At 47.4% G+C, this 24,721-nt stretch overlaps 3 protein-coding genes across 4 annotated transcripts; 2 read left to right on the top strand and 1 right to left on the bottom strand.

Moving 5' to 3' along the window:
* The first annotated feature begins 839 nt into the window (after positions 1 to 839).
* On the top strand, positions 840 to 7,724 carry creb1b (cAMP responsive element binding protein 1b). 2 transcript variants are annotated; one of them, XM_067256522.1, is made up of 8 exons: positions 840 to 935; positions 3,192 to 3,301; positions 3,956 to 4,102; positions 4,199 to 4,299; positions 4,377 to 4,519; positions 4,640 to 4,822; positions 5,058 to 5,211; positions 5,308 to 7,724. In XM_067256522.1, the coding sequence occupies exons 2-8, from the start codon at positions 3,200 to 3,202 to the stop codon at positions 5,450 to 5,452; spliced, it is 975 nt and encodes a 324-aa protein (XP_067112623.1). In that variant the 5' UTR covers positions 840 to 935; positions 3,192 to 3,199; the 3' UTR covers positions 5,453 to 7,724. The 2 variants fall into 2 exon arrangements, with proteins under 2 accessions (XP_067112623.1, XP_067112615.1); XM_067256514.1 differs by having other exon boundaries at positions 3,935 to 4,102.
* Positions 7,725 to 8,362: 638 nt separating this feature from the next.
* ccnyl1 (cyclin Y-like 1) lies at positions 8,363 to 15,911 on the top strand. Its single transcript, XM_067253052.1, has 10 exons — positions 8,363 to 9,439; positions 12,247 to 12,321; positions 12,446 to 12,489; positions 12,761 to 12,861; positions 12,993 to 13,028; positions 13,171 to 13,222; positions 13,396 to 13,515; positions 13,831 to 13,997; positions 15,058 to 15,220; positions 15,330 to 15,911. Exons 1-10 carry the CDS (start codon positions 9,286 to 9,288, stop codon positions 15,444 to 15,446), a joined length of 1,029 nt encoding a protein of 342 aa, XP_067109153.1. The 5' UTR covers positions 8,363 to 9,285; the 3' UTR covers positions 15,447 to 15,911.
* Positions 15,912 to 15,972: 61 nt separating this feature from the next.
* Positions 15,973 to 19,519, bottom strand: fzd5 (frizzled class receptor 5). The gene is given in 2 exon segments (XM_067253039.1): positions 15,973 to 18,518; positions 18,520 to 19,519. Coding segments are annotated over 2 exon segments (1,767 nt in total). The 5' UTR covers positions 19,077 to 19,519; the 3' UTR covers positions 15,973 to 17,308.
* Between the last annotated feature and the right edge of the window lie 5,202 nt (positions 19,520 to 24,721).

The following is a 24,721-nucleotide window of genomic DNA, read 5'->3' as shown; positions in this document are numbered from 1 at the left end:
TTTTTATGTCTTGTAGCTGTAAAGCACTATTAAACAGATAAAACACAAGCAACGAGCATCAAGAGGATTGTAAAATGGACAAACTCAAAGCAGTTTCTGCTGTTCCATCCCCTCCTGCTGAGCCACCAGAGAGGCAGTCTGAGAGACACTGACTCCCACTGCAGCTCCACACTGACCCCTGCTGGGGATAACATACCCAGGGAGAAATAGGAACCACAGCAAAACTGGTGTCATTCTGCCCCCTTGCTGTCTTGTAAGTCATCGCAGCAACAGCTACACAAAGGTGGGAACCAGTCAACCAGTTGGTGTGAAATATCACATTCTGTGGAATACATTTAACTACTAGAATCAAATCTGTAGATAACGTTTTAATTGGTGCAAGATAAGTTCAGACAAAATAGATGGATAATGTTATCCTATCTAAGGAGTGAGTGCAGAAATTATTTGACATTGATGTACATTTGCGTTGGGCCTCTCTATTTTGTAGTTTACTAGCTGTCCAATAATACAGTAAGAGGACGTGGTCAAAATTGTGTCATTTTGCAATTATAACTTTGAACAATTACAATGTATTTGGACATTCAGTTATAACACATCGTATACAACTCCTAAAATCTTTAAAAAAAAATTAAGACATAAAAAACTGCAGATAGATTGCAAACTAAAGGAAGAAGCTTCATACTAAAATGTAATCTACGACTGTTTCCGATATGTGTCGAAAAGCATTCGGCCAATTCCGGGTGCCGTTCGGTTCATTCCGTGCATCAATCGGCCGTTCTCGAAGGCAACCCTGATATGATTTTCGTCCCTCTCCTTCTCCGTGTTGTTGTTCTCGGTGACGCGACGGAGGTGTAGCCTGACGCGGTCTCTTACGTGTCGGTCTGAATAAAAGTGGAGCTCCGAGGGCCCGGGAGTGACGAAGGGAGTCTGTATCGGTAAGAGGAAACTAGTGTCCGGGGAAAGATAGGATAGGCGCTCCCCGAATATGCTGAAGTCTGGTCGGGTTCGGCCCGGAGAGGAAACAAAGAGATCATGGCGCCTGGCTTATTGCAGGCAGTCTTTCAGATGAAGGGAGGGGAGGCTGCGGCTATTTGGGAAACAGAAAGGAACAGTCATACGGACAGGAGAGGGATGTTGGAGCTTGGACAGCTTCTCTGAGATGTCATTTTACCAGCTAATGTGCATGTGATAAAATGATTTAAAGTGTTTGTGCACATATGCGCATTGTGGTCCTTGCGCACTTACCTGTAGCGCGCAAGGCGGGCATCCACATTTTCGCAGACATATGGCTCCCAAATTATTGTTTCTCCCAAAAGTGTATGTGTGTGGCTGAATATCTCCAATTTACATTAATAAGTTACTTTTTGCTCATACAAACAGCCATCCCCTGCAAAAAAAAAAAGAAGGTAAATGTAGGCTACTAGAAATTCTTAAAACATTGCGTTTCCCGCGTCTAACCTCCCGCATAACTAAATCCCCCCAAATTAGGGGGGCTGTATCCCCCCTAATTTCAGCGTGGTCTCCGTCGACTGTTATGTGTACAAGTAGTCATACACTACATTTTCTTGCCACATAATGTCTTGAATGAGGAAATGTTGGAAGGTTTGAAGTGGGCGTCGCCGCTCCATGTGGCGTCCATGCAGCTCTCTCTCTTTCATGTCACCGAGCTCGTCTCTGAATTGACTTTTGAAAAACAGAGGGAGAAATCAGTAAGACCAATCACACCACGGATACACGTTACGCACTATGTGAGCTCACTGTACAGTCACGTCCACATAATCTGGTTTAGGAGATTAAAGGGCCACAGTGGAAAAGAGGCTTTCCTTTGCACGGCAATTTTAATTTTTACAAATGTTAGTCAACTATTTTCATAAATAAAAGATTTGATTTAATCTACAGGCAGACAGTGACACTTTAGTGACCTGTTATCTTGTGTGGCTCTTGGTTAGCAAAGAAAGAACAAAAACCTTTGGGGGCACAGTTAAACACGTTCCTCTGCCTGTCTGACCCTCCTCTAACAGGGGCTTTTCAGAATGTCTGTGGTTGCTGCCGGTCACCAACAAGCCTGTAGCAGAGCACAGGAGCAGAGTAGCCAACTGTCAGGGGCAGGGGGGTCAATTCCTGGAAAAGACTTGAGCAGGCTCTGTTGAAGGAGCACCAGCTTTTCAGTCTGTCTTTTTAATGAGGACTTGTTCAGCAGTTCACTGAGGGTTTTCGGAATAGGATATATTGAGTTACTTACTCACAAGACAATGTCTTGTCATGTTCAACGTCCTGTTTTATTTAGAAGGAGTCGAATGTGTAGGGTGAAGCGTAGCCAAATCCGTGTCTGTGAAAACAGCCCTGTTAATGTTCTTTGGCTGAACTGTGGCCGTAGACTACACAAATGCCAAGTTTCTGCATCAGTGGAAAGCCGCTTTTGTTCAATTTCTGAGCTTTTGCAAGGTTCTCAGAGAATGGAAAATGTCCTGCCCTGGGTAAGTTTTATTTGTCTCACTCTCTACAGCTAAACAAGGTGCCCTCTGGGTAATAAAGAAACTGTCAGCTGCCCAGACAAAAGCTGGCCTCAGAGAGTATAGTGACACATTCCATCACAAGGAGACAAATGACTTCCATAGGCTGTGTGCGTGCATGCGTACACATGCAAGCTAGAAGAATATGTATATTTTGAGTGTTACAAAATTATTGTTATTTTGAGTTCCCCCGCATCCACAGAGATGAAACAGATAGGTTCTTTTCTCAAGCTTATGTAATGCCTGCCACTGTTCTCACATGGTGTGTATCCACTGTAGATCCTGGTTGAGAACACATGGTCTCGTCTCCTAATATTGTCTTAGGGTTGTTTGAGAAGACTCTGGGCTTGCGCCTTTGCTAAACTCAAATGTCTGAAATGTGTAAGATATCTTGTTTCCATCGAGGAACGAGTGTTGGGGTTTGACTTGATGAACCAACTCAAACTGGGTCAACCGTAAAGCAGTATGTTTATTAATAGTGTGGGGAAGGAATGCTGTGGTCAGGGTTATATATACACCGGTGTTCATTCACACCAGTGGGGCAGGGTGGTGATTCAAGATGTCTCATGAAAAGACCAAGCAAGCCGAGACAGACCCAAGTTAATTCCTTCTATATTCCTTCTGTGATGAATGCAATGCCAATGAAAGGTGGAATTATGTTATTGTCCCCTTCACCAGCTAAACCAATGACCATGGAGTCGGCAGCAGAGGCTCAGCAGGGGGTGGAGACTGCTGTGTCTGAGACTGGTCAGCAGATTGCCCAGACCCAGATTGCTACCCTGACACAGGTAGTGTACCCTCTAGCACTCTGTACACTTGCTGACTGTTCACCAGGGCTTTAACCCTGCAATAGTGTCCCATCAGCCCAAGACTGAATACAGCCACTGGCCCTTCTTAAAGGATGGACTGATTTCTGACTTACCAGCTGTCTTCCTGGCAGAGAGAGTCAGTGTGTGTGTGCGCGCGTGTGTGTGTGTGTGTTGGAGCCGTGGAGAGAATGTGCTGACTCCTCACCCCCTGACAACAGCTTTATGACTCACAGAGCTCCGTGCTGAGAGGGAGACAGCAGTCAGTTTGAACCGGGGGTGTTAGCAGGAATAGTAACCACCCCCAACCCTCTCCCAAGTAGCCTGGAACAGGCCAGCACCAGGCCAGCCACAGTAGTGTGACAGCAGGCCAAAACTGAGACATACACCAAGGTCTCATGCAGGCCATCCTACACACACAGTCCTCCATTGACACCGAGGCCTTCACAAGAATGTAGATCATGTCAATAATTTACTCAAAACACGCATGCAAAATGTATTTTCATGGGTTGCAAGAGACTTGGTCCATACAGCTAACCCTGCAACATCATACAGCTATGCTAGAGTAACCTGATGTAGCTAACAGATGGAGATGTTTGTCTCCCTGGGCAGCAGGATTACTTGTCTGCCTTGCAGGTGTCCATGGCAGCCGGTCACGCCACATCCAGCGGTCCCACGGTAACGCTGGTGCAGCTGCCTAACGGCCAAACGGTGCAGGTGCATGGGGTCATTCAGGCCGCCCAGCCCTCCGTCATCCAGTCACCACAAGTGCAGACTGTCCAGGTGAGTACACAACCTCTCAGTGCTCCATATAAACAGGACCATAGTATCTGGTCAGAATAGAGTGAAAATGCTGACTTCTGTGTGTGTGTGTTTCAGATCTCCACCATTGCAGAGAGCGAGGACTCCCAGGAGTCGGTGGACAGTGTTACGGATTCTCAAAAACGCAGAGAGATTCTGTCACGACGCCCTTCATATAGGTACAGAGTTGTGTCCGTGTGAATGTGAGCGTGTCCTGATTGTTAGCTGATGCTGCCATGACCTCTGACCTTCACAGGAAGATCCTGAACGATCTCTCGTCAGATGCCCCGGGTGTGCCCAGAATTGAGGAGGAAAAGTCCGAGGAGGACACAGTTGCGCCTTCCATCACCACGGTTACTATGCCCACGCCTATCTATCAGACCAGCAGTGGCCAATACAGTATGTAACTTTTGACCCCACTCAGTTACACACCTACAGTCTTAACGCTTCTCTCCAAACAATGTCAGATGTATCCTTAGCTTCCATTAGCTGAACTGATGACCCACTCTGTCTTATCAGTCGCCATAACCCAGGGCGGGGCTATCCAGCTGGCCAATAACGGCACAGATGGGGTGCAGGGGCTCCAGACCCTGACCATGACCAACGCTGCAGGAGGCCAGACCGGCACCACCATCCTGCAGTACGCCCAGACCAGCGATGGGCAGCAGATCCTGGTGCCCAGTAACCAAGTGGTGGTGCAAGGTCAGACGACAGACTTGTAGATATACAGTACCAGTCAAAAGCTTGGACACATCTTCAAGGGAAAATGTGTCCAAACGTTTGACTGGTACTGTACATATACTCAAGAATGGCACAGTATTTACACATTGAAGCTAAGTAATAGTTCCAGCATCGTGTATGTAGCTACACTGCAGTGGCACCTGGGTTTTTCATTGGGGTTGGAGAAAGAACAGTGACATGTGTTTGACGTGGACAGCTGCTTCAGGAGACATGCAGGCCTACCAGATCCGTGCGGCGCCCGCCAGCACCATCGCCCCCAGTGTGGTCATGGCCTCCTCCCCCGCCCTGCCCAGCCAGGGGGGCACAGAGGAGGTCACCCGCAAGAGGGAAGTCCGCCTCATGAAGAACAGGTGGGAACATCAAGATGTCCGTCCTGCGTTCTTCACTCTGCTCCGTCGCGTCCCCCTCTGAACCGTGTCCTTCTGCTTGTCTCGTCTGTGTTCCAGGGAGGCTGCTCGGGAGTGCCGCAGGAAGAAGAAGGAGTACGTCAAGTGTCTGGAGAACCGAGTGGCTGTTCTGGAGAACCAGAACAAAACCCTCATTGAGGAACTCAAAGCACTTAAAGACCTGTACTGTCATAAGACTGAGTAGGGACTCCAGTCCACCCCCTCCCGTCGTCATCTGCCTGCCTGTACAGAACTCTGCCATGTGCTGGCCTCCGGGCATGAACACTACACGTTTTATACGTCTTTTAAATGCTGTAAACTGCCAACCACGGAGAATGGCTTGTGTACGTCGACCAGAATATGTGGCCAATGCCTAGTTATCTACAGAGTGGGTCGTGTCTTTTCGGAGAAGAAGATTAAAGAAGACTTTCTTTCTTATTTCTCCTCACCAGACATGGTTCAGTCAGTGGGTTGTCCATCGGAAAGTCTTCTATCAAATGTTGTCTCAAATGTGACTGTATTAAAGAAGTGGACGATGGCGGTCATGGGTGTCAGCTCAAGATGACGTCACAAGAGCACCTTGGTACTGAAGGGAGAAGGTCAGTGGGTTTGTTTTAGACTACCTGGTACATCACTTACTCTTGCCAAGGTCAAGATGCTGTACGAGACAGACCTATCTTCCATTTGAAGTGTCTTCAGTTTTTCTTCAGTGTGATAGATTGTACAATATCATTGAGAGTAAAGGAGGAATGACGTGATGTGTTTGTGATATGATCAACAAAAAAAGAAATACCATATTGTATTATATATATTGATTTAGTTTTTTTGTTTAAAGTAATAGTACATGGAGATTATAGCATGTGTAGATCTTGCTATGACGTCTATCGATTTCATAAGAAAAGTGTTATAATATAAAAACGTATATATTTTTGCATTTGTTTGATATACTGTAAGGCAATACATTAACTAAAACTATTACTTTAATATCTACCAGTCCTTGGCATAATCTTGGCAGCTATTTAAAAAATGCCTGTTATAAAATACATGCTCTCTTTATTTTATTTTCCAAAATTACATTGGATCTCTGTTGAAGCAGCAAGTGAACAGCAATCCTGTTGGGAGCTAATGCTACTCACATGATATACCAGTTCAATTACTGCCTGCCGTGGTTTCATTTAGTTGTAAATGTCTGAGTAATAGATGTTCTGCAGACACCCCCGTCCTCTGTTATGGAGTCAGAGCCCTACAGTGGTTGTAAAAGCCTTCACAAGACAGGTACAAGAACTGGACAGGTTCTATATTGCTGAGGCCTTTAGGGGATATTTTACAACTTCTTTTATGTTTTTCTGGGATTAAAAACAGAAAAGGCTGATGTTTATTTGTTCAGTAGGAAATGATATGGTGTACTAGACAGTCAATGAATTTGTCTATGTCTGTTAAAACATGGATGCCACACTGCAGGGTTTCTCCAATAGCTCAATCAATAAGATGAACTTCTTAAAGTTATACACGTGTATGACGACCCATATAATTTGCTAAGAAAGCATTACTTTATACACAGTTTCACTGCTTGCTTGGTTTATTATTTCACATTAAAGAACTGTTTCAAATGTACAGCAGTCATGAATGAATGGGAGGGATTTGTGTGATCAGACCAGTCAAAGGCAGCCCACATTCAGCCAAGGTTTAGCTGTGGTTCGGTCTTTGCTGTAGCATTGAGCAGTGTTGTGGGAGGTTTGCCCTCCGTTACCCCGCTCTTGCGTTACACACAGACGTTTTGACAAGTCATTTGTGCAGCTGAATTCAAGCATGACAAGTTGCAGAGGTAATCTCTTTGCAGAGCTTTTTCGTGAGGAGATTATACCTTCTTGCTGAGAGGATGCAATTTGACACAGCACACCTTGAGCCTTGCCAGTTTCAGGGAAAGCTATTTTTCTTTGATAGAAGAAGTCATAAATCTAAGCAGAGCATGTCAATGACCTGAACAACTTTATATGGGCTGGATCAACCTCTGTTCCTTTGACACTCACAGATGTTGGCTATTAGGTCAAAGGTCATTGTGGTTGAAATGTTATTGTTCTCAGCTTGTTTATTCAGCTTTACTAGCAGAACTTAGTAAATCTATTCACCAAGTGGTGTGGGTTGTGTACCATTGTGAGATAAATGTATACAATAAATATAAAATCTGGCTTCACCTCTTGCACGAAAAACACATTAATTTGATGAAGCTGGTGTCAAAGCAAAGTTTAAACAAAGTTTTTTCTAACTGTGATCTGTTTGTATATTGATACTTTTTTCAAGTTTTTGTCTTTCAATACATTGTATACTATATGATAATACAATTTTGGGAAATATTTCAATTACGTAATAGAGTGTTGTGTGAATATACTGTATATACCTGTATTCCTGTTTGTTAGACATCATAACTAATCTATTTCTATGCCTCCTGTTTTGAAAGAACTGATTAAAAACCCACTTTTGTAAACACGTATGGTTCAATGAATAATTTCCGAAATACTATATGTTGTAACGCAACATCCTTTCATGGACTTGGCGGGGTGATATACATTTGTATGGCTTATATGCCATACAAATTCAATACAATGGTCTGCAGCTATTCCTGGCACACTTAGTAATTCATATTTTTTTTCAGACTTGCTGGGAAAGTTTTAGGAAGAAGCAATGTTGACTGTAAGGTAATCAGTGCGGGCGATCTTAGATAATGTCACACCAGTTGCAATCATCAAAATAAAATGACACTGATACTGATAGATTGAAAGAAGTGTAACAATATATTTTTCATGAATATACAAAATGTGGGGATATTCTTCATTGGTAAAATTACGATGTATCCAGATACTTTTGACTTGGCACTGCTGAGGCACTACTGAACTGAGTTTCGTCCAATGAAATTAATTATCAAGAGGCGGGACCTAGAAGAATGTGAGTTCTGGATGCATTCATTGGTCAGGACTGGTCTCAATTGACATCAATTCATCCAATAGCTATTTGATATATTTTCTTTGTTTTGATTACGCACCCAATAGTAATGAATGGAATTCCGGGATGGGTGGGTCCACCCTGAATGCCAGGTAGTAGAGGTGGTGTATCGGAACAGATGGCGGTGGTGGCGGGGAGCGGATTGCTGAATTGGCCGGTGGAGTGGAGGAGTTAACGTACGGTCTGGAGTTGGAGAGTTGGGATCAAAGATGAACTTTAAGAAGACTTTACGCGACTGTCTAAGATGAAATTATTTGATGCTATTTCGCTTTGATTTTCTCACCAAGATAGCAGCTACGGTAGTCGAGGCCACCGAGGCCTCGGCATAAGTGGACGTGTGATCCCGACGGGAGTTAACCAGGGACCGGTGTGAATTCTACCTAGAACTATTGGAAACTTTGAGGAGAACAGTCAGGATTACTGTCTGGAACGATTTCAGGGATTTAACGGTTAAGTTGTTTTAACAGCAGTATCAAAGAAACAGATGGACATTAATAAAGTTAAAGGGACTGGCTAAGGTTAGCTTAGCATAAATGCATTGCTTCTATAGACAACAGCTAGCTGACTGTGCTAGCGAGTGAGTTAGCTAGCTAACTACATTGCAAATGAATGTCAAATGCATAGGTAACCAGTTGATTTGTTCGGTTTTCGACATCCAACCAGTCAGCTAGCTATACGGATACGATCTACCGTTGTTTCACTCCATTCAGCTGGCTCTGTAAATAGGGCATACGCAAACCCTCATCGATCTGCTGCACAGTGGCAGCAATCTGGTTGGTGTCTGCGGCTTCTAAGACCATTCGTGACCATACTGGGCTTGCACACCCTCAAATGGACAGGAATGTAATATCATCAGCTTGAATGGGTTGTTAGTTTTGCTCGATTTTGATTCAGAGACTCATGCAACCGTAGCATATGTGTGTGTGGTTGGAACTACGGTTTGAAGGATAGCAAAGCAAGCCATCATTTTTTGGTAGGAAGGAATTGTGCACTAGTACTCAGGGCGTAAAATAGTATTTGGAGTATTCATTGATAGTGATGGGGAATACAATATCATGCTGCGTCTCTCCGGAAGGAAGCCCGAAGTTACCGAGGCAACCGGAGCGCCTTGAAGACTACCAAATCAGTACGGACGTAAGTGACGACACTGGCCCGTACCTGCAGCACATCAGCGACCGAGAGGTGCCCGATGGTAGGTATCGCGCATTACCATCCCGAATGATTACTGATACTTTTAGAATGTAAGATAAAGCATTCAACAGATGAAGATGAAATCAGTTGGCTCTCTACCCTGCCTCACCTTTTTTTTTCAGCTTGACTAAATGCTAAGTATAAAGGTAGTTTGTGTATGAGAAGCAAGCTTCAATTTGGTTTACAGCTTTTTATTGCTGTTGATTTAGACCTTGGTGGTGTTTTTCTCACCCAACCCCCATTAGTAAACCTGTCCCTCACTGCCCTTCTCACCACTGGAGCACCTCATTGGCCCCGAAGCAAGAGGGGGGCCTAGCCAGCCCCCCTCTTGCTGCCAGCTCTATGGCTTTCATGGCTTCTCCTTGCCCACAATATCATGGGTCAGGTTATTTACCCAGCCTGAGCCCCAACCCTACCCTCCAACTCCTAGCTTGTCTCAATGGTATTGGTACCGCTTTGATCCCACTGATAAGGACATTCCATGGAACCACGCACAGCCCTCCCAGGCTTACCCCAGACGGTATTTAGGCTGGGCCTTGGGACGGAGGTCTGGTTAGAGTAATGGTTGTGCGAGAGTCCTGAGCTATCCCTGGTATCCTAGGGATGTGATACTATAGAGCAGCTGCACTCTTTCTCTCTCTCTCTGGCTGTTTCTCATATACACACACACACGCACACACACACACACACGCCTCTTGCTGATAGACTCTGTCCTTCTCACTCTTTCCAAGTTTGCATCTTATCAAAGTAAATTTAAGCTCCAGTAGGTATGAAATGCCTTGTGTTCACAAAAACGCATGTGACTCCAATACCTGGCTGTTTTTAGGCACTGGTCTGGTGGAGCCATACAGACAGATTGGTTCTCATTCAGATAGGGAATTTAGTACCAGAGAGGCAGTCAGTAGAATGGGCCTGGTAAGTGTTGCTTGGCCTGGTTACTGTCCCCCCCACAGCAAGCTAACATCCAAAACCTTACCTTTCTGACATGGTGAAATCTTTTTATCATGGTCTTTTTGCAGATCAGTAGGACCCCCTACTGTAATCACCCAAGACACCACAACCTCCCCTCAAGTTTATTTTAGCCTAGAGAGTGAAGCCTGGCCGCGGTGACTAAACCCACTCAGCTGCTGGTAGACTGACCCTGGCCCAGGCTGGGACGGCCTTGGATTCTCTGGCTCTCAGACTGGAATTCCAAGCTCTGCCGGGGCTTTTCCACTGGGCGCAGAGAGGAATGCCTGCCTGACTGGCACCTCCACAGACCCCCATCCCCTGTTACCGGGTGGTACCTGAAGCAGACAGGATACCATGCTGGGCATATTACAGCCAGGGAACAGGCTGTGGGGATGGCATGCCCTGCGAGGAATTCTATAGGGAGATTACTATTGGATGGATGCAGGCTGGTGGACGAGAGGAATCTGTTGTACCTCGCCATGCTTTGTGATGTAGCCTACGTCTGTATATTGTTTTCATCCCAGCGGGTGTGTGGAGCTGATGTGGATTGGCTAAACTCACTCCTCGGTGTAAGTACAGGCCGCCTGCGCCAGAGAGAGTCGTTGGCCTAGCTGGTTAGTGGTCGCGCTTGCGGAGTCGGTGCGGGCGAGTTGGCGTTGAGGACAGGCCCACCTTGTGGTCTCATGCTCTCTGTCTCTGTTCCACGCACCAAAGCCTTATCCTTCTCTGAGAGCGCTTTTGTTAGTGGGGGCTCCAACTGGCTGGCATAGCTGGCACCCTATCCCCCCGCCCCCCCCCCCCCCCACCCATGCCAGAGTGGGAGGGGCATGAGGAGTGAGGGTGCTCTGTTCTCCAATGATGAAACTTTCAAACAAAGGCCTCATTGTCGGCCCCTCCCTCACATGATCCCCAACACCCCCCCACCCCCCATCTGTGCTACTATTCTCAGGCTGCTGTACCATACTCTTCTTCCTGCTCCTGTACAGGAAGTGTCATGACTGGGGGATGGGCAATTGGGCGAGATCTCTTCCTATTAATATGGGAAGCTCCTCAGTGTGCGACTAATGAATGAGTCATTCATTCCTGTTTCCTCAAGTCAGAGGCTCATGACATTGTCATGGTGATGATGCCCAGAAGGAAGGGTGTCTCAGGACTGTCATCTTCATTACTTAGGACAGTACTAAAATATCCAGGACTATCATTCACTTGATTGTATCTACCCTGGGCTCACTGTTTCACTGTGTTTCACTGTGTTTCACTGTGTTTCACTGTGCTTCACTGTGTTTCACTGTGCTTCACTGTGTTTCACTGTGTTTCACTGTGCTTCACTGTGTTTCACTGTGTTTCACTGTGTTTCACTGTGTTTCACTGTGTTTCACTGTGCTTCACTGTGCTTCACTGTGTTTCACTGTGTTTCACTGTGTTTCACTGTGTTTCACTGTGCTTCACTGTGTTTCACTGTGTTTCACTGTGTTTCACTGTGCTTCACTGTGTTTCACTGTGTTTCACTGTGCTTCACTGTGCTTCACTGTGTTTCACTGTGTTTCACTGTGCTTCACTGTGCTTCACTGTGTTTCACTGTGTTTCACTGTGTTTCACTGTGTTTCACTGTGCTTCACTGTGTTTCACTGTGTTTCACTGTGCTTCACTGTGCTTCACTGTGTTTCACTGTGTTTCACTGTGTTTCACTGTGTTTCACTGTGTTTCACTGTGTTTCACTGTGCTTCACTGTGTTTCACTGTGCTTCACTGTGTTTCACTGTGTTTCACTGTGCTTCACTGTGCTTCACTGTGTTTCACTCCGCATGTTTCTGGGACTTACCCTAATGGTGTTTGACCTTATCTGTGTGTGTTTCAGAGCTCGCACTGGAGTCCAACCCGTCCGACCACGCCCGGGCCAGCACCATCTTCCTCAGCAAGTCTCAAACAGATGGTGAGTAATCACTCCTTCACACACAGAGGAGAGAGGTGCTGTACACACACACACACACACGCCTATCTGAGGGAGGCTGCCTACTAGATGTATGTGTGACTCAACCTGCTCTTTGTGTTTTTAGTGCGAGACAAGAGGAAAAGCAACCACATCAATCATGTGAGCCATGTAAGTATCTAGATGAATAGGCTGTGTAGTGTTTGGCTTATGGGGCATAGTTGGCATTGCCCTTTGCTCTAGGAAAGATACCTAAACGGAACTGACCACAACAAGAAACACACAGACTGTGTAAAGGAAAACCTGACTGAACAGCAGATGTGATTGGTCTGTTTTAATTGGATTGCCGAGATGCAGTCCTGCCAGGTCACAGCATTGGTAGGAACCTACACACAGTTAAAGTGCCTAACCTCTAAAAATAGATGTTCTCTCTTTTTGGCAGGTCTCTCCTGGTCCCCTGTCGAAGAAGTACAGCTCCTGCTCCACCATTTTCATAGACGACAGTACGGTCAGCCAGCCCAATTTAAAAAGCACAATAAAATGGTGCGTATAGATCCAGCTCCTCACGCAAATATGCCACCTCAATCCTCATGCTCTCGAGAAAAGCAAACGTCCGTCTCTGGAAAGCCAGGATGCCGATATTAAACTATTCATTTTTCCTCCTCTGCCTACAGTGTCACACTAGCAATATACTACCACATTAAAAACAGGTGCGTTGAAAAAGTTTGACATAAAACATATAAAAAAATAAAAATCCTCCGGTTGACACGCCACACCATGCATCCATGTCGTGCTGTGTCCGGGCACTCCTCTGATGGGGGCTGTAACTCTTTCCTCTGTCTCCTCCTCCAGGGACTCGGACAGGACTCTTGACATTTTCGATGAGAAGATGCACCCGTTATCGGTGAGTGGGTCAGGCCTCGTCAACTTGGGAGTGCTGGGGCTGGGCTATAGTCATTACCTGGCTCTAAAGAGCCATGGCTGTGGTGGGCAGACCTGAGAGAGTCGAGACGCTGTCTGTGAAACGTCTACTTGCTGGGTGTTTAAAGGGTTGTCTGTCCCCGACCGTTCCCGCAGAGAGAGCAGGTACCTGATGACTACTCACGGACGGATCCGGAACACAAACTCATCTACCGCTTCGTCCGGACGCTGTTCAGCGCCGCGCAGCTCACCGCCGAGTGTGCCATCGTCACGCTGGTGAGGAACTGACATCGCCGTGGTTACGGCCCGCCTTGTCCCTTTTAAGCATTGCATTAGCAGTCCACACTGAACTAATTGAAAATGTATTTACAAGAGCAAATGTAGATTGTGTCCCTCAATCAAGTGGTTATAGGTGGGGTTTTTTCACCGCAACTTCCGACCACCAGAGAGCAGCAAAGTAACACAAATCTGAACACGGCTAGGCTAGTAGTAGTGACACGAGCCATGACACGAGCCACGCCCCCCCCGCCACCGGGATGATCACAGCCCGTCTTTCTGTGTGCTCCTTTGACCCCCTGACCTCTGGTCCAGGTGTACCTGGAGCGCCTGCTGACCTATGCTGAGATGGACATCTGTCCGGCTAACTGGAAGCGCATCGTGCTGGGGGCCATCCTGCTGGCCTCCAAGGTGTGGGACGACCAGGCCGTGTGGAACGTGGACTACTGCCAGATCCTCAAGGACATCACTGTAGAGGACATGTATGTGGATGTCAGACACAAACACACTACACACACTTTCATTAGGATTTATCGTTTCACCTCCGATTGAGATTTAGAACCAAGGTTTAGTCTGACGGGGACCTGTCGAGAGGTGCAGGACTTTCGAATTCCAATGTACCTGTACTTGTTGCAAATAGCAAATCAACTTAAAACGCAGGAAGGAGCCACTGACAAACCCACAGACCTGTTTCCATGCCATATAAAGGGCGGATATGCTGCCACTCTATTGTTTGGTGTCATATATCCAGAGCGAAAGAACTGGAAGCAGAGGGAGGCGGGCTGATTAAGAGAGGATGGAGAGGGGCTGAGGCGGAGCACGGGGAAACAAAGTCTCCCAGCAATCAGCGCTGTGCTGCTGTCCTCTCTGGAAGCTCTCCATCAGCACGTGGAGAGGCTGGCCTGGAATTGTATGTTACAGACCCCAGGGTTTATTTAGTGGACAAGTGGGTTTTGCGTGCGTGTGATAGGGAGAGACTCTGTCTGTGTCGTGTGGGTTTGTTTGGTCCCTATTCCTCTCTCTCTGCTCGCCCTACGCTCTCAGGTCTATTTTCATCCATCTATTGAAGTGCTCTTTGTGAGCTGGGCCAGGCTGAGAGGGGAGGGTGGGATGGGGTAGAGGACTGGGGGGGGGAGGGGGCTCGAGTGCTCTCATCGCTCACACATAATGGCCCCAGCTCTCGCCCGCTCCATTAGTTGCCCCGGGAGACCGGATCCCCCAGCCCCCTCCCCTCACCTCCCTGGTCTGAGGGCTCATCTCCTGGATGCTGTCTCCGTGGAGATGAGGATGATGAGGTTTAGGTGAGGCTGTCTGTGGTGTGGACCAGCCGAGTCAGGATGCTCCCTCGGGGACAGGTGTCTCTGTGTTCTCTTATGGGTGGGGAGTTCCAGTCAGAGTGAGTGACTGATGCTCAGCAGCAGACGGCAGTCTGAGTCACCCCACAGACAGACTCATGGACGGGCCAGACCTTTGTCAAAGGTCACAAACACCTACCTATGTGTGTACATATACTTTTTGTAACTTTATCTCTCTCTCTCACAGGAACGAGATGGAGAGACAATTCCTGGAGCTGCTGCAGTTCAACATCAACGTCCCAGCCAGCGTTTACGCCAAGTATTACTTTGACCTGCGCTCTCTGGCCGACGACAACAACCTGAGCTTCCCTCTGGAGCCCCTGAACAACGAGCGTGCTCAGAAACTTGAGGTGAGGGGAGGAAGGAGGGGGTCCATTCACAAAGACAGCGTGTTCATTCAATGTTAGTGGCGTTTATGTTCATATAAAAACTCCTGTGGGAATGTCTCTGTGTCTCCAGGCCATCTCCAGGCTGTGTGAGGACAAGTACAAGGACCTGAGCAGGGCAGCCATGAGGAGGTCCTTCAGTGCTGATAACCTGGTGGGCATCCGACGCTCCAACGCCGTGCTTTCATAGGTCCACTGACAACCTCTGACCTCTTACGCCTCAAGCAACCGACGGCCACTCCAGAGCAGCTGACTCCTTCAGAACCATATGGGCTGCAGCCAGCACCTTTGGCTATCATTGGCTGACAGTGATGGCTTGACATGGGTTGGCTAAGGCACACACTGATCTGGAACCAGACTACAATAACCACACAACCCCCCCCCCCCAGTTCCAACCCCTTCCTTCTTACCTCCAAGCCCTCCCTCCATGGAAGAGACTGTTGGACAGCAAGTCCGCCCCTCGCCCTCCCTTACCACCAGCCCCACCCCACACCCTGAGCAGAAGAACTAAACTACATAGAGATAAAATACTTGTTTTGTTTATTTTGTTGTTTTCTTGCTTACTATGTAGGCTACTAGCTGTGAAATTGTCTGTTTTTCAATTGAAATCCTTTACAGATGGAGTATTTTAAATAAACACTAATCATGTAACAAACCTTTTGTATTGTGAATTGACACACGACACTGTTACAATTGGTCCACAGTTTAATTCTCTACCAGTCAAACTGCAATTTCATAAATAATATCTAAAATCTCAGCCATGAATTTGACACATTTCACGTTCTCCAGGAATTGAGTATATACAGAGTTGCATTCAAGACTCATCCATAGAATGATTCCCAAACCAGTTTATAAAAGTGTGGATGGAACAATCACGCACACACTCTCTCACACTACAAACATGCTATTAATCAGGAAATGGGCTAATAAATTAAATATAGAGGAACCATTTTATATCATTCTAGAAGTCTGTGGTTTTACACAACATGGGCTTACTACCTGGAACACACAAGGGCGCTGGCACGACCACAGTAAGGAAGAGAAAGGCCAACATGGTTACAGTTTCAGGTCCTGCTGGAGGAATCCACTATCTCGTAAGATTGGCCTGTTCTCTGTTTTTTTGGTTACCATTTCAAATAGGCTTTCCCTTTCATACACCGATTACATGAAGACTGTTAACAATTTCAACAATTGTAAAATGTCAATAAGAATGAAACAAGGTTGCTAAATGTACTTCCTACACCGCAGATTAATGTTGTAATGTACATCTTGGGACAGGTGGGTAGTTCAAGTACACACCACTAGGGGGCGGAAAGCACAATGGTACAGATGAGGGTACTTACACTTCACCATGATTCACCTAGCCAGTCCTTACTGCAGCATACACATATATATATATATATATATATGTATACATACACACACACACACACACAATTTCATCACAGGGGACTAGCAAAGAAGAGAATGTTTAGTTGCCACGGTCTTTTCCATCATTGTATTTACACAAGGGTCTTGGATAGAATCATCCGCTGAAACCATACAAGATGTTCTATAGCACAAATACACAGAACACAGGAATAAATACAGCTCTCCACAGTGCTGCAGACTGGAGTGCAGGGATGAGGTCTGCGTCGAGGATCAAACCCACCTTTCCTTTTATCCCTGGTAGAGTTCCAGAAGGTCCGTCTGAGGGCCCACAAAACATCTAATGAACATCAGAGCTCGTGCGTTCAGCATCTTACAGCACTGTCTTCTCCAGCGGTCCTTCTCATGATATGAAACATATGAGCTCGTTTGTGTCTGAGTGGGACAGCTGGCGAGGCAGCCTGGTTGATAATGTTCCTCCCGTCCACAACATGACAGCGCTCCCTCCAGTCCCCTTCCTCCGACTGGCTGTCCTCTTAACAGGCGTGTTAGATCCCACGCCTCCATGACGCCTTTACGGTCTCAGGTGAGGCGGACGGCCCCTCAGACAACAGGGGGGTCAGGACACGCACGCTCTTACCACACAGCCAGGTGTGTTACGAGAACCACCCTCCGCGGGCGCGTTTATATGTGCGAGGGAGGGGACGGTTTGTGGTAGGAGCCGGGGGGGAGAGAGACCCCAGGGTGGGCGGTCAGTGCTGTCGTCGGCTCGCTGTACATGGAGGTGGGTGCAGTGGCCTTGTGGGTCCAACAGGGGCAGCAGCGGGCGGTGAAGCGTCGCCACGACTCCAGGGTCTTCCCCGACCAGATCCACACCCCCGAGGTGATGCCCACCACCAGGCACATGAAGTACTTGAGCATAAACACAGCGTAGTCAGGGCCCAGGCCCAAACGCTGCCGCTCCGCCTGGCAGGAACAGGCCAGGGCCCGGTCCCAGCTCGGCCTGTAGTGCTGCTCGTACACCAGGCAGGCCAGCACGATCGTAGCCGGCACCGTGTAGAGCACCGTGAACAGGCCAATCCGGATCATCAGGCGCTCCAGCTTGTCCGTCTTGGTCCCGCCCTGCTTGATGATGCTGCGGATGCGGAAGAGCGACACAAAGCCGGCCAGGAGGAAGAGGGAGCCGGTGAAGAGGTACACCACCAGGGGAGCCAGGACGAAGCCCCGCAGGCTCTCCAGACTCTGGTTCCCCACGTAGCAGATCCCGGCCACGGGGTCGCCGTCCACGGAGCTGAGGGCCAGCACCACGATGGTCTTCACGCTGGGGATGAGCCACGCGGCCAGGTGGAAACACTGGGAGTAGCCCGCGATGGCCTCGCTGCCCCACTTCATCCCCGCCGCCAGGAACCAGGTGAAGGAGAGCACCACCCACCAGATGGATGACGCCATGCCGAAGAAGTAGACGAGCAGGAAGACCAGGGTGCACAGGGCGGGGCCTGTGGTGTCATACAGGATGTGCTGCTGCTCGCCGCCGACACCGCTCGCGCCGCTGCACGCCACGCGCTCGTGCCCCACCACCAGCCGGATGATGTAGCCCAGGGAGACGAAGAGGTAGCAGGCAGCGAGGAATATGATTGGCCGCTCCGGGTACTTGAAGCGCTCCATGTCGATGAGGAAGGTGGCGACGGTGGTGAGGGTGGAGAAGAAGCACAGGACCGACCACAGCCCCACCCAGAAGGTGGTGAAGGCTCTCTCCTCCTGGGAGAAGTAGGGGTGGTGGCAGGGCTGGGCGCAGTTGGGCAGGGGGCCGGTGGACACCCGGTTGTACAGCGGATGGGCCTCCCTCTTGATGGTGACCAGCGGGTCTCGACAGCGGCACTCCCGGTCACACTCTTGGGGGGGCCGGGGGCTTGGGGGCCGGGGGTCTGCGTCGGTGGGTGCTGCCCTTGGGGGTGGGCTTAGGAAAGGGTGGGGAGATGGTGGTCTCACTGCTGTTCTGGTCCATACACAGGGTCTCATCCCCCAGCATTGGCAGCTGCTCGCAGCTCATCCTCTCTGGCCACTCGAAGCCATACTGGCTCATAAGGGGCGAGCAGCCTCGCTTGGCTCGCTCGCACACTGACCGGCACGGAGGCAGGGGTTTCTTGTAGTCAGCCAGGCAGATGGGGGTGTACATACTGCACAGGAAGAAGAGCAGGTCTGGAGAGCAGCGGATCCTCACTAGCGGCCAGAACTGGTGCACCTCCAGGCCCACCTCCTCCTGGGTGTCATGGTTGAACTGGTTGGGCATGTATGTGAAGTTATAGCCGATGCCTTTACACATGGGCACCGTAATGGGCTCGCACACAATGTCCTTAGAGGCGCCTTGCGCGAGCCGGGGCTGCTGGGAGAGTAGCAGTACCAGCAGCCAACGGACGACACCGCACAGCGGGGGCTTAACAGTAGTCGCCATGGGACGAGGTGGGAGCGGGAATGAGAGGTGGGAGAATTCCGTTGAAAGTACAGGTAGTAAAAAAAAACACACAGGAATTGCAATGTGTAGACTTGAGTATTTTCTCAGCTCAGTCCCTTCTTTAATTTATGACTGCATCTCGGAAATATGAAATCCCAAAAGGAAAAGGTAATTGCTCCAGCAGCATGTCCACGGTCCTCTGTTCTATAAATCACGGGCAAGCTCCATTCCAGACCGAAGGAGCATTTTGTTCCAAAAGCACAAGCACCTTACCAATGAAGCATAAATACAGCATAGGACCGGTTAACCAACTAAAGTTCAGTTTAGTTAAATGAATAGCTGGATTAAAGGTCTCCAAAGTCTACAGATGAGTGGACTGTCGATCGGAGTTGAAGTGTAAATCATTGACTCAGTCTTGAAAATTTATAGAGAAGTTAATTTCCCTCTTTGGAATTTTGGTCACGATCCAATTAATTTAACAACTCTGTAAGATTTTACTGACAATTTCCTCTTCCAACAGTTATTCCGCATGACAGATTGTGTTCCCTGTGATGAGTTAATGAGACGAGTAAAGAAAATATGTTTAACATGGTCATACAATGGTCAATACAATTTTGTTACTGTGTCATAGAAAAGCCTAAATCGTCCGTCCGGGGTTGATTTGAAGCCCAGGTGAATTCCCAAGAAAATAGAATCCACTTGCTGTATCCTTTCTCCGGTAGCCCAATATAGGTTGGCCGTCGTAGAGTTTAAACAGGTCTCAATGAATTTTCTTCTCTGTTCTGTCTCCAAAGTTTAAGCAACTTTTGCGTTATTATCTTGAATAAGGTGTAACTTAGATTACCTCAGAGGAGTTTTCAAACAGCGAATCCCAGCACTTGTTTTCGAAATTTGCCTCTTCTGATATTAGTAGGTATCGCTGTGTCGTGTTTCATATCTCACCGCTCACCAACCGAAATAATTTATTCCCCTGCCAAAGTGGAAGAGACCCCTCCCGCTACAACAAGCACAGAACGCCCACCTCATCCAAACGCCAACCCCTAGCGCATTCAAAACCATTGACCACGGCCTGTTCGGATGCTATCCTACTCGCACTTCGACGCCACGCCTCCTGTACCTTCTCAACCAATCATGCTGAGATGAGAGCTATCTACCAAATAGGTTCATTTATGGATTATCTTGATGTACCGGATGCCCGAGGACAGGTGGCTTTTTGAGAAATAACGTTGCACCTGCGCACTTTACTGTCAAGTTAGAAAGTAATTTTCTATTTTAGAAATATTCAACAGATGTCACATTAAACCTGCATTTTTTGAATAAATTATATGTATGTCATTGTTACAACATGAATGAACGTTTGACCCGTGGTAGGCCAGGGAAATCTTAGTGTAATACAGGATATGACACAATACATGGATGCAGACGGCACACGCAGCAGGATGTATGGACAAGTCAGAGGCAGCAAAGCAGACAGAGTTTACTAACACATGAAGGGTGGGAAGTGTCCTGGCAACAGACAGGACAATGAGAATGCACACACTAGGAACATTTTCTTTACACTGTGCCATCACCAGCTTGTGTCTGTGTCTGTGTGTCTGTGTGTGCGTGTGTGCGTGAGACCTGACCAGAATTTTCAACATTCAGGGCCTAACCAACCCAACCTGCAAACAATAAACAACAGCAGTTCTTCATAAACCTAGACTCTAAAGTGATAGAACAACGACAACGATTATTAAAACACTTGAACTAATCACAAATCAATAACCGTGGCATGCAACGTGTTAGGATTATAAATAACATGATACAAACTTTGTTTGTACCATAACATGACATTCAAAGGAATACTTTGCCACTGAAGACCCCCTCAAACAGTTCACACACTCTGAATAGTTATCTGTCCAGGTCCTGGCAGCCAGCCAGCTAACGCTTTCACAATCAGTGCAGGCAAAGGTAGGGAGGTAAGGTAAACAGTAGACATGCTTTGTACGCATGTTGACGGAGCACACAGGACTGGGGCTAAACATGCATGACAATGGACCCAACACGCAAAGCACAAGCACACACACGCAACGTTCCGGGCTGTTACTGTTGACCTGTGCCATTTAGGGCAGAGGACTTCCACCTGGGACATGGCAATATTTACTCACAAGGAAAATATTTACTGTTATTGTCTCCACATCAGCCTGCATTGGACATTGTGTGTGTGAATGGGGCTGGGCGCTTGGGGATGGGGAGGGGGTGTGGGGGTGGGGAGGGGGAAAGGAGGGGATGCATAGATGTGTATGTTTTCTTATCATTGTAGATGACGGACTAGCTTATGAGCACAGGTCTGGATTCGGATGGGAACTGTGCTGCCAAACAAACACGCAGGATTGATAGTATGTTGTGGCAGGGCAGGTTTGTGACTCTTCGGCTCATGTCCCGTTCGGTTGGCACACAGGTCGCCTGGGCTTCTTAAGTCCAAAGGTCTAGAAGGGCGTGTCTCTCCCTGTGTGTGTGTGTGTGTGTGTGTGCAAGTGCTAACAGCTAAGTCAAGAATTTCTATTGCCTGTTAACACCCAGATTACATTGGCTCAACCGCAAGTTACAAAGATAAATGAGAGCAAATAGAAAGGCCTGCATTCCTAAAAGCCTCTGAGCTATCAATCAAATACACACACGCACACACACACTGATCCCTCTGGTAAATCTCTCCCCCCCCCCCCCCCCCCCCCGTGCATGAGCTATTTGACAAAGACTTAAGCAGAGACAGGACACATCAACCTGACCGGCATCATTGACAAATCTGGAACCATGTCTGACAGCAAGGTAAACTCAGTCTCCCCTCTCACTGACAGACATGCTGGGATTGGAAAGAATGCTTGAGAATCAATCCCAATGTGTTGGAGACTAAACCTGTGTCCCTGCTTTGGCTCTTCCCATGTCATCTGCCTTCTGTCTTCTTCCCCCCCTCCATCCCTCCTGCTCTCCCCTCCCTCCCTCCCTCTCTCCCTCCCTCTCGGGAGGGCGAGCTCACATGCCCGTACAGGTGTGTGCACAAAAGCCTTTATCCTGCTCCTCATTCATCTACCTCCATAGACAGTGTACAGTACCAGATAAACACACATACAAAGGGCTGATGACACAATGTAAAAATGTTCATGGGTAGGTGTACTCTCATTGCTGTCTCAGTGCTTCAGTATCTAGTTCACGATCGACATGAACATTTGTCAGCATAAACACACATATCATCTTTTTGTTTACGGGGTCCAAGGTCCTTTCAATATTTGGTGTCTATGTTTTCGGATTCAAGGTTCACTGGTTCTAAATGTACATGTTTTGAGCCTGATTCTCCTGGTCTCTGCTATAAAGTTTGTTGACCTTGTATAGCTCTACGTTTAAGTCGACTCACAGGAAACATGGTTGTGCGGAGAGTGAACTGAGCTGCTATGGGACACCAGGTTTATTTTAGTCTTGGCTGTGGGTCTATCATGGGTCCAAAATGTATCGTGCAGAGCCACACTTGATATTGTTCAAATCAGCTTCTGATAATAGTGAAAGACTGTAGCGTTTGAATACTCCACAGGAGAACTCCTGCTCTGATCCAGGTCACCCGTGACAGACAGGCCATGCCAGTCTTTGTTTAGCTGTGGAACATCAGGGGGGCAGTGTGTGTGTGTGTGCGTGTGTGTGGGGGGGTTGGTCATTGCCCACTCTCCTCCCCTTTCACAAGAGCAGACTTTAATGTTCCATCCCAGGTTACCGTTGTTTATCTCTCCCCTCTCCTCTCTCCCCTGCTCTCTCCCCTGCTCTCTCCCCTCTCCTCTCCCCCCTGCTCTCTCCCCTCTCCTCTCTCCCCTCCTCTCTCCCCTCCAATCGTCTTTTCCTCTTTAAACCGTCTTTTGTTTTCATTTTCTGATGGCATTTCTGCTCTCTTGTTGTCTAGGCCCTAAATGAGTCTTGACTGGTCCCCGGGCCAGTGGACACGCACAAAGGAGCGTGTTCCACTCGCTACAGTTGAGCCATTGTGGCCGCTGACAATGCACTAATTGGCGATGACAATTAAGCGCGGTCGACACTCAGGTTCAATTTGCCTGCCCCTCAATACAAATCACAGGCAAATGAGTCAGGCGATACACTCTCTGCATACACACATACAAGCACACACACACACACACACACACACACACAGTCACTCAGACATATACAACATCTCTACCACTCAGTTACCATGTTTCACTGTAAGCTCCGCTCTCATTCTGAAACGGGACAGAATTAGACTGGGACAGGAAGCAGTACAATATGTAACATGAGCATGCAGTTCAAATTAAGATGGTCCACACAAGTAATATCTACAGTAAACAATAGTCAATTGCAATGTCAATCCTATAACTATATAGGCTACCCTTATATCTGAATCTACAAAGCTTCTATCAACTGTATCTATAAATACATACTGTATGTATACATGAATTCACCCATGAAATTACAAGACACAGAAGACGGTTAAGTTATTTTATTGGCATCAGTGGCAGATCAAAATGAAAGAGCCATTTGGTTCTGAAACACGAGGGTGTGGACTTGCATAAGAGGGTTGCTGTGACACATGACTAAAAACAAACCCGGAAACAAGAACACACGACTGGTGTGGTGGACCACCCGTAAACAGCTCTGCTGTCCCTGTACGGCCCAAGACCAGTATCATAAATAATCATGATCAACAACAACAAAAATGGAAGAAAAGTAACTTGAGGGCAAATCCATCCAGGAAGTGTTTATGTACCGTGGGTGAGTCTGGGGTTGCTATGCAGAAAGAGAACCCCCTACAGCCCGTGGGTCATATCCCTGATGTCCAACACTGAGGGGTTGAAGCGGTAACACTAGCTAGTCCTACAAAATCAGAAGAGCGGTGCACACTCTCTCACCGGGTCCTAAACACACTGGACACACAAGTCATCACAGGTTATAATAGGTACATGGGCTTCTTAGGCAGGGTGAAATGGTTTAAGGAAGAATCCCATTGGTCACACAGACTACACTAGATCTTTCACAGTCAATCAGCAGGATTGATTTGCACCAGTGGTTTAAGGCAGGCGAACAGACGCACAATAAATACATTTGAATGTTTTAAAGCATGAATTTAGACTCTCTTGTTCTTATACACAGCAAGCTATTCCCTGTAAATACTGTCATACCAGTGACAAACAATAGCAAAACAATTCATAGTGCAAATGACTTCACATGTAAACAAAACACAATGCTAATGAAGCTGCATTTGAACAAACACATTTTCCTCCTATCAAGCCTTTCTCCAGAGATATAAATATAAAAGTACTGCACCTATTAGACCTAGGTTAAAAGGTTCTCTAAAATACTTGAGGTGTGCTTGGTGATTTTTTTCTTGGTACAATAAACAACCTCACCTTCCCCTGATATGATTCCGGCCTTGTCAGCGAGTTACCAAGCAAGATAATTCAAATTCACTGAAAGTATTGGTAAGTGCTTCTAGGAAGAGGGAAGGATAGCGACGGACGTCTATAGGGAAAGCTTCAGAGTAGAAAGGCAGATAACCAGATAGGTTGCATAGGGAGGATACTAATGTCAACCTAAAGCTAGTCTCTTTTACCAACGTGTAGGGTTCAAGCACAGTAGAAAAGGAAAGAGGG

This window comes from Osmerus mordax, chromosome 2 (assembly GCF_038355195.1).
Source record: "Osmerus mordax isolate fOsmMor3 chromosome 2, fOsmMor3.pri, whole genome shotgun sequence".
NCBI classification, from domain to species: domain Eukaryota; kingdom Metazoa; phylum Chordata; class Actinopteri; order Osmeriformes; family Osmeridae; genus Osmerus; species Osmerus mordax.
The sequence above is the reverse complement of the archived record's forward strand: the minus strand, read 5'-3'. Positions and strand labels throughout refer to the sequence as shown.

Coding starts and splice junctions, on each gene's coding strand:
- creb1b (XM_067256514.1), top strand. CDS start 3,200: ATGACCATGGAGTCGGCAGCAGAGGCTCAGCAGGGGGTGGAGACTGCT. Junction 4,520..4,639: donor GACCAGCAGTGGCCAATACA/GTATGTAACTTT, acceptor CTGTCTTATCAG/TCGCCATAACCCAGGGCGGG. Junction 4,823..5,057: donor TAACCAAGTGGTGGTGCAAG/GTCAGACGACAG, acceptor TGACGTGGACAG/CTGCTTCAGGAGACATGCAG.
- ccnyl1 (XM_067253052.1), top strand. CDS start 9,286: ATGGGGAATACAATATCATGCTGCGTCTCTCCGGAAGGAAGCCCGAAG. Junction 9,440..12,246: donor CGACCGAGAGGTGCCCGATG/GTAGGTATCGCG, acceptor TGTGTGTTTCAG/AGCTCGCACTGGAGTCCAAC. Junction 12,322..12,445: donor CAGCAAGTCTCAAACAGATG/GTGAGTAATCAC, acceptor TTGTGTTTTTAG/TGCGAGACAAGAGGAAAAGC.